At 48.8% G+C, this 9305-nt stretch overlaps 1 protein-coding gene across 2 annotated transcripts; it reads right to left on the bottom strand.

Annotated features, from left to right (window-relative positions):
- Positions 1-2281: 2281 nt before the first annotated feature.
- Positions 2282-5148, bottom strand: LOC308535207 (histone lysine acetyltransferase CREBBP-like). Of its 2 annotated transcripts, XM_081113986.1 has the most exons (3): positions 5076-5148; positions 4350-4404; positions 2282-3188 (listed from the first exon to the last, which is right to left on the bottom strand). In XM_081113986.1, exon 3 carries the CDS (start codon positions 3175-3177, stop codon positions 2620-2622), a length of 558 nt encoding a protein of 185 aa, XP_080970112.1. In that variant the 5' UTR covers positions 3178-3188; positions 4350-4404; positions 5076-5148; the 3' UTR covers positions 2282-2619. The 2 variants fall into 2 exon arrangements, with proteins under 2 accessions (XP_080970112.1, XP_080970111.1); XM_081113985.1 differs by lacking the exon at positions 5076-5148 and having other exon boundaries at positions 4350-4459.
- Between the last annotated feature and the right edge of the window lie 4157 nt (positions 5149-9305).

The following is a 9305-nucleotide window of genomic DNA, read 5'->3' as shown; positions in this document are numbered from 1 at the left end:
AAAGATATAGAAACACCAATGATGAGAGAGAAGCACTGATTGGCTGCCTCATGCACGCCCCCTACTGGGGATCCAGCCCCAACCTCAGCGTGTGCCCTTGCCTGGAATAGAACCAGGGACCCTTCAGTCTGTAGGCTGATGCTCTATCCATTTGAGTCAAACCAGCTAGGGCCAACTACAGCTGCCCATTAAAAAAGGGAAACCAGTGGCCCAGTGAAAACATTCTCAACTCCGGCCCCTCCCTCAGTAAACATCTTCTCAGGACCAAGTGTGGAATCCCAACTTGTCTGTGGCTTGAGGATCCGGCTCTCACTTGTGGGAGCTCTGAGATGCAGGAGGTTCTGTTCCTGGGAAGTTCCTGGGTCCCCACAGCTTTGGGCATTAAGGTCCCAGCAAAGCATGGTGACCAGGGCAGTCATGGGATGGGGCTTCTATCAGTTGGTCAGTGTGGGCTGGTGGTGGGAGGGGTGGGAGGTGCCCATTCCTGTCTCCCAGGGGCTTAAGCTCCTCCCACTGCCCCCACATTAGGTGACCAGGGCTTCTTTGGGTGACACTGCTGGGTAGTGGGTCTCTGGTCCAGCTTCTCTTCTGGAACCTTAGACTCTTTTACCATCTACCATCCCTGAGAATTCCCAGGCCCCACCCATCCACATTCCCCTCAAGTCTTTCCCTTCATCCTCTTCCCACTCTCTAAATCCTCCCTCTCTTTATGGTGACATTCTCATCCCCTTACCTGCTTCCAGAGGACTCAGGCCACCTTTCCTCCCATCACAGCGGTCAGCGGCCTGACTAGCAGGTCTCTCTCTGAGTCTTTGGGGAACTCCCATGTGAGCATCATGGAGGCCCAGGCCCCTCCCTGAGGTGGGGGGAGGAGGAAACATTTTCTACTCCTTCCTAGTGAGTCATCTCCCCAACCTCCACCACCCACCACAGAAATTAAATGGGGTGGGAGGAGTGCTTCTTTAGAGAGAGAGAGAGAGAACAGGATGTCAGCTTACAATAAAACAAAGATTCAAGCAAATTATAACTAATAAGATTCAGCAAGTTTGCCAGATACAAGATCAGCCTGCATAAATCAACAGCATCTCTCCCACCCACAACAGCTACTAGAAAATATTACTAAAAAGAAATCATTCAGCCGAAACCGGTCTGGCTCAGTGGATAGAGCATCTGCCTATGGACTGAAGGGCCCTGGGTTCGATACCGGTCAAGGGCATGTACCTGAGTTGTGGGCACATCCCTAGTAGGAGGTGTGCAGGTGGCGGCTGATCGATGTTTCTCTCTCATTGATGATTCTGACTCTATCTCTCTCTCTCTTCCTCTCTGTAAAAAATCAATAAAATATATTAAAAAAAGAAAAGAAATCATTCACAGTAGCAATAAGGATCACAAAATATCTGGGCATTAACACTAAAACTTCTATACAAATTTAAAAATTTAAGATGATCTGAATAAGTAGAGCATCCTCCCGTGCTTTTGTACCCGATGACCTAATATAGAATGCCTCATCTTGGATGGCTTTATTAAGACCTAATTGAATTAATGATTAACCTACAGAGGCAGTGCAATTCCATTCAAATTCCAAATTGGATTTCTTTTTGAGGAACTCAGTACATCATTAAGGTAAAGTTATTTGCTTTTTCTTTGTGTGTTGCATCAGTTTATTTAACAATAGAAGATATGGGTTGGTACTTTACTATACTGATTGAATCTTCTTGTGTTTTCATATCTATGGTAATTACAGCACTGGCATGATTGACACTAGACTTGCTTTTCCTCATTTCAAGTTTCTCACAGAAGAAAGAATGCTCTTCTCTATTAACATTAGCATGGCCTAAGAGAGTGATCATCCCTATTTTTGGTCTGAAATCAGTTTTATCAGAGAAAGTAAGCAACATTTTCAACATCTTTGACAAGAGTTTGGCTTAAGCCAGAATGTATAGACGGATGTGGGGTGTGTGTGTGTGTGTGTACTCAGGAGCCAATTCGTATCATCCAGGGGCAATAATTTGAGAACACCCCGAGTAAATAATAGATAAAAAATCTCCCCACAATGTCAGAAAGTCGTCAGGATACATTATAAGCTTGCATTATTTCAGGAATCAGTTTCTGAATATTATTTTCCTTCTCTTTTAGGCAAAAATGTTTCAAATCTTAAAAATATGGTTATAATGAACTTTCTTTCCTATTAAGAAAGCATGAGTCACCGGCAATTACCCCCCACCTTGTCCAACGAACAAAAATTTTTTAAGAAAGCAAAAAGAGAGACATTTAAATCAACTGATTTTTAACAAAAACATAAACTTTTTATTGTTTCTTTGAACAGCAATCTACTCTTCCCTGGCTTGGAAGTAGCAGTTCCATCTAGGAATAAAAAGAGCCTAGATTCTTGAATTTCAGTACAAATGGTCCAAGAACATTGAACAAAAAAGTGATTTCTCACAAGGCTACAAAACCTACACAAACTTTTCTAGGGTGTCTACTGTGGTGTCACCGACCAGGGACAGCTCACTGGGCAATGCACTCCTGTGGGGGTGTCCAGGGTGGTGCTCAACAAGGGGATGGCAGACTGCCGAGGCACGTGACAGGAGTTCATGGTGGCATTCGCTGGCGCATGAGCTACCCTTGCAGCAGGCGGTTCCCAATCCGCTGCTGACGGAGCCGGAGCCGCTGCTCGCGGATCTTCTGTTTGATGTTGAGGCACAAGGGAACCGGGCATGGGTTTTCTTGGCATTCTCTGGCATGGTAGCAGCAAAGGGCGATTAGCTGCTTGCACACTGGGCAGCCTCCAATGGCCTTGCGCTGGCAGCGCGTGGTGTGCAGCACAACACGCTTCAGCTTCTGACAGCCCCTCTGAGAGCAGTTGGCGTCGCCGCAATGGCGGGCGTGCCTCAGGGACTGGATGCTGCGCAGGATGCTCCGGCGCCGAGCCTCCCGGATGCTCCTGAACCGGCGCTGCCCCTGGTTGCCGCCCTGATCGCCCTCCTCGGCCTCTTCCTCCCGGCCCAGCCCCACCTTCACCATCTCGTGGGGGTGGCCCTTGGTGTTGTAGCAGTTGATGCAAAGGTCGTAGCCCTCGCACCCGGGGCAGTGCCAGCCTGTCTCCACCTGCTGCTTGCACTCAGTGCAGGTGAGGACACAGCGGTCCTGGCCCTGGTTGTGCATCTCCACCAGCATCGCTAGGGAACCTAGGAAAGAAGAGCAGAGAGGACAGACTTGTTCAAATACCTTCAAAACCACAGAAATACATGCAGACTTACCTTCTCAGGGGTCAAGAACCAGTTACGGTTTTGTTGGGCTATTGGCTGCATGGGAACCAGTGCCCCTAAGGAACAACAACTCTGCACCTTGAGGTCCCTGTGTGGCCAGAATGAACTACAAAAGAGTGGCTCCGGGCGAGAAGGCACTTGCTGTTCCCCAGGCCGCCTATGGGAGCTGCCTCCGAAAGTCAGCGGCAGCGACACCGGCCTGCGAGTGAGACACAGGAGGCAGAGGCACAAACGGAGGCAGGCGGCGCACACAGCACAGGCCCCGTCTCCCCACTGGACACTGTGGTGTCGCTACTGAGACCGGCTCCCACCGCCGGAGGAGCTGCGCTGAGAGCTGAGGGGATGCACTCGGGCTGAGACCAACGTCCGCCATTCCACCAAACAGCCCCATTCTCAGCATCCTGCAACTTTTACCTCCACGAGGCCACGCGGACCTTCAGCTCCCTAAACTCTGTCAGGTCTGATCAAACCACCGCAGCGACACCCCCGCCCCGGGAAACAGTCCCGTAGACCATTTGGCAACTGACCGTCCCTTCCGCTCAGACCACAGGCCCTTCCGCTCAGACCACAGTCCATTCCGCTCAGACCACAGGCCCTTTGCTCAGACCAGTCACTTTCCGTCCCATCCTTGCCCACGGTCCTGACCGGCCCAGAGAATTTCCCGCAGGAAAAGCCCCTGTAGAGCCCTTTGAACCCTCTGCCTCCCCCGTCCCCGGGTGCTGGCACCATTTGTGGCCTGAGCCCATCTGCTTTCCGGATGAGGATGATCTAATAAATGTATAATTCGTTACCACTTTTGGCCTCGTGCACGTGAGGTCTGATCAAATAATCAAATAGATAGCCCTCCCCTGGGAAACAGGCCCTCAGACCATTTTGCAGCCGACATTCCCTTCCGCTCAGACCACATTCCCTTCGCTCAGACCAGTCACCGCCCCGCCGGACCCGCCCGGAGAATCCCCGCCACGGAAAAGCCCCCTCGAGTCCTTAAAAACTCTGACCCCCCGATCTCTGGGTGCGGCACCATGTAGGGGCTCGGCCCATCTACTTTCTAGATGACCTCACACATTTTTAATTCTGTACCTCTGTCAGCCTCGTGCAGGTCCTCCTTCGCTCCTCCAGCGACCCTCACAAATTCCTGAGAGAAGTAATAAGAAAGCTATCGACAACTTCCGGTTTTCTCCAGAGAGAAATCCGGAAGCGGTCCGTTCCCTTTCCGCCTCCGTTCCGTTCCTGCCTCCGTTCCCTTCCGGCCTCCGTCTGCTTCGCTGCCTCCGCCCCCTTCCTGTCTCCGCCCCTTCCCCGCGCCGCTCCTCGCCCCCCGCCCGCGCAGGGATTGCCAGAAGGGGGTGTGCTCCTCCCAGATCCTTGGACAACAGATTTGGGTTGTTCTCCGGTTGGGACAACAGACAGAGACGTTTCCAGTGACGAGGAAGGAGACGGAGGCTCCTGCAGGGGCTGACTTGCCCAGGTTCACCTCCCTAATAAGTGGTGGAGCAGTTACAGAGAATTCAGTTGCGTTGGACGAAAACAAAACCGGACATGGAGGATAAGTAGTGGCATATGGACTAATTTTGTGAAATAAAGTTGACTTCATGTCATTTGTTAAATGAATCCATCAGACTGATTGTCCCAATTATGCCCCGATTAATTAATTATCTGTCTAGACTTAGTGGGAAAAACGCAGGTTATAGGAGTCAGCAATCACGGCCTGTGCCCTGGTACTTCAATGTCTAGACAGCTGAGCCGAACCGGAACACAAGAACACACAAGACAGAATCAGTGTGCAATCACTCAGGGTTTACTTACCTATTCCTAGCGGGTCCTAGGCTCCAGCAGAGGCCACCGGCCATGCACACCGAAAGACGGACGATGAAGACCGAGACAGACAGGCGGCCGCACTTGGTTCAGGTCGCACGGCAGAGCAGTCAGTCGGGCTTGTCCCACGGAGCTGAGCGATGCGGAGTCCTCCTCTCATCAGGCGGGAGACATCGACTGAACGAAATCTGTTGCTTATGTAGCCAGTGGTCAACAACTTGTGTCTCATCCGTGTGGGCCTTTGCTAGGAGCCGGGTGTGTAGGCTTTAAGGGCTTTAGCCGTGGTTTTCAACCTTGGCTGCACATTAGAATCTCCTGGGAATCTTCTTAAAATCTTGATTCCTGGGCCTCATCCTCTGGAAATTCTGTTTCTTTGTTACTAATGTTGTGACCCCACCCCATGACAAAGAAACAGAATTTCCGGAGGATGAGGCCCAGAAATCAGGATTTTAAGAAGATTCCCAGGAGATTCTAATGTGCAGCCAAGGTTGAGAACCACTGGCTCAGGGCATACACATCCAGATAGTGGGGCGTTCACCACATTTTGGAAGTTACCCAGTATTGGGGTGTTCACACAGCAAACATTTCACACATTAATCATTTCACACCGTAATTCTTTCCACACATTACAGGGGTTTCCTTATGACCATAACGTTAATAAAAAACTGCTGTAATACAATTGACTGTAGATTTGGAAAAACTCGGGTTTGTGTTTACATGTATGCACACATTCCAGACATAATTCAGTAGGAAAGCCCTTTCTAAAGCATATTGAAACGAAAATAATCACATTTTCCAAAAGTTTAATGGTGCTTGTTAGCGTTTACGTGGAAGTAGGCAATCAACTTTAGTCCTGTTGCATTTCCAGTGCAGTTGCCAAGCAGTTGGAGCTTCTGGTTTCTAGATGTGCTTAGATTTCTAGAGGAAAATAAGTAACATGGAAGGCAGCTCCTACAAGAAAAATCCAAATTGCCACTCATTTATAATATTAGAAAATCAGAAATGATCTCACTAAAAAATAAGGCATAACAATCAGATCTCATCAATTCTATTTCCACTCTCTTTGCCAACTTGTCATTCACTTGGTATTACTGCAAAATAACACCCTTTCCTCTTGTTTTTAGCAGGAGTCGTCTAGGTCAGTGGTCGGCAAACCAGGGCTCACAAGCCACATGTGGCTCTTTGGCCCCTTGAGTGTGGCTCTTCCACAAAATACCACGTGATGGCGCACAAGGACAGTGCGATTGAAACTTCTGTGGGATACTCAGCACAGGGAAGGCGCGGGCCATTCATGCAGGAGCTGAGTGAGCCAGTCAGCCAGCAGTCTCATGTGCAGTGGTTAGTCCTAGTCGCGTCTGCAAATCGCGCGCGGGTGACAAAAGTACCTACTCGACACATAAAGTTACCTGTATTTTTCCAACCAACGGCAAATCCTACAGGTTTTTTTGTCATCAATTTAAGAATTGTAATTCTTTTGTGTTGTTGGCTTTATTATTATAAAATGAAACATTTTTTAGGTGCCCTGTTTGAGATGGCTACAAAGAAGAAGCAAAGAAAAACAGAAGACGAAAACCGTGAATTTATAGTTGGATTTGAAGTTGAATGTACCTACCTATATAGTTTAAGTTTAAAAAATTTGGCTCTCAAAAGAAATTTCAATCGTTGTACTGTTGATATTTGGTTCTCTTGACTGATGAGTTTGCCGACCACTGGTCTAGGTTTTGCTGTATTAGTAAGCCAACCCCTAATTATGGAGGCTTATAGCTTGATCACAGTTGAAGCTAAGGAATGAGTATGGCAGTTTTGGCAGTCTATTGTCTGTGCTTTTATATAGGTTTATTTTTGTAATAAACAGCTTTTAAACCTCCATTGCTTAAAGCAACAGAATTTTGCTTTTTACTCACACTCCAGGTCCATCATGGATCAGTAAGGTGTGTCCTCCTCTACTGCACTCTGTCCTCAGTGAGAGACACAGGCCAGCAAGCTGTCACCATCAGGAGTGTTGCTGGTTACACGAGAAGTAAAGGACCATGCAGGAGCCATGTGCTGGTCCTTAAGGCTTTGTGAGGAAGTAAGCTATCATGGTGTTCTCCTTTCACTGGCAAAGGAAGGCTCATGGCCACACTTAACTTAAGGGGCTTGGGAACTATGATCCTACTGTGCGCTCAGGAGAAGTAAAACAGGATCTAGGTGGTGAACAGCACTAATACTTGTCACAGCCCTGAAGAGATGTGAATCTGGGAATTGAAGGCCAAAAGGTGCTTTTAATTTTTCCTAATAGATCTCACAACAAAAGACAAAAACACTCAGCTTTCTCATTTGGGAAAAAGCAGTCACATTATAGCAAGATGGGCAGTCCCACAGAATCAGGAACAGCTTATCTATCTCTACGTTTCCAATGCAAAGTGTCCTGTCCTGTCTTTATCAGGTGCTAACGTAAGATTTGCTGAACTAAAGGAAACTGGGGCAAGCAGCGTGCATTACCCGGCATCCCTTAGAGCACCCATTTCTCATCTTGCTTCTGACTTTTCCAAACTCTGTCTCATGACATCCCCGGGCAGAGCGGGGAGGGCCTGGTGCTTTTCTAGTTAACTGGGTTATGGAGGTTGTTCTGCATGGCCAGGATTTCTCAGCTGAGAGCCTTGAGCTTGACCTCACCAATGTCAGGGGCTCCAGGAGGGAGCCTCAGGATCATCCTACCCCAATACTGCATCTTCCCGGTGAGGAAACTGAACCCCAAAGAAAGTAACCACTTCTATTTAGGACTATATGGCTCCCAAGACCCTTGGTCTTAACATTCTCCACGCTTACATCTGAATTGACTTTGCAACCTCGCTATCCTGGGCCCAGTCATGTGCTTTCTCTGTCTCTCTCTTTACTATGTTAGCCATGCTGTGAATTGCCATGTGTTCAGGCAAACGAGGGGGGGTGGAGGGGAAGAACTATGTAAATAGTGCTGACAATTCCGCCTGCTATTCCCCTAAATGAAGGAAGAAGAATCTGCTACTCCCAGTCGGTCTTGCTCTCCGGCCCCTCTTGTGTGTGATAATTAGCGAGGATTTGTGTAGTTCTAGCACAGTCCCTAGATACAGGCCAACTCTTCACCTGGGGCTCTACTGAACAAACACTACGTATTCTGTCCCCAAACTTGAGGAAAAGCTGGTCCATCGAATGCAATGAAAAATGGAATCATGGTCTCCAACGTGGCAACTTCCGAAAGGATTTCTGAGGGTAATTGGGACTCTTCTCACTGTCTTAGGACCTAAGCGGGGGTGTGATGTGCCTATGCCCTAATCGTGGCCCACACGGGAGACAGGCTGACAAGAAGGGACACACTCAGAGCAGGGCCAGGTGTAAAGTCACCCTGTGGTGGGCTCTAACTGGAGAGTCTTTTGGGCAAGAGAGTGTGGAGAGAATGAACACATCACTGAACTATAAAATCATTATAATATCCAAGAATTTAAAGACTTAATGACTCAGCAAAGATGGAAAACGTTAAAACACAGAGCTCAGTCATTAGAAATGCGTTTTGCACACCACGTTCACCCTCCGTGAAAATGGGGGAGAAATACATTTAGGGTAGGATTGCCACACTTGCCCAAGCGGGTGGGTGAGAAAAGTGGTCCTGAGCGCCCAATGAGACGAAAGCTCTCAGGTGCCCCCATTGCCTTTCTGTCACTATTTGAAGCCGCCACCAATTCACCACTCCAGGGACTGCTGACTGTGCAAGATGCAGAAGCATTTTGCTGAGAGAGATTCCCTCATGGGGAAGAGGCCATGAAGAGACGGGCTTGGTGGAAGCATCAGGAGGAAAGGCAGCTGGAGAAATGTGTGGGCAGCAACACGAGGGAAGCAACCTGCCAGAGAGCACATCAGTCTCCTACCCGTGCATGGTGCTTTCTTCGTACCCGTCCTTAGTTACCCACTGTACTCACTTGCTGGGGCTGCCAAAACCAAGGATCAGAGACCGGGGGCTTGCCCAACAGACACGTTTCCTCACGTTTCTGGAGGTTGGAAGCCCCAGATCAGGTGTTGGCAAGGTGGTTTCTTCTGACGTTTCTCTCCTCGGCTTATAGATGGCTTCCTCCTTTCTGTGTCTTCACGCGTCTTTCCTCTGGGACGGCTGTGCCCACATCTCATCTTCTTCAAAGGACACCCTCTTTTTGGTGCAGGACAGACCCTCAGGAGCTCCTGTTAAACTTAATCACCGCGCTGAAGGCC

The sequence above is a fragment of the Myotis nattereri genome (genome assembly GCF_964212035.1).
Source record: "Myotis nattereri genome assembly, chromosome: 1".
In the NCBI taxonomy this organism is placed as follows: Eukaryota; Metazoa; Chordata; class Mammalia; order Chiroptera; family Vespertilionidae; genus Myotis; species Myotis nattereri.
This window is presented reverse-complemented; position numbering and strand designations above follow the sequence as displayed.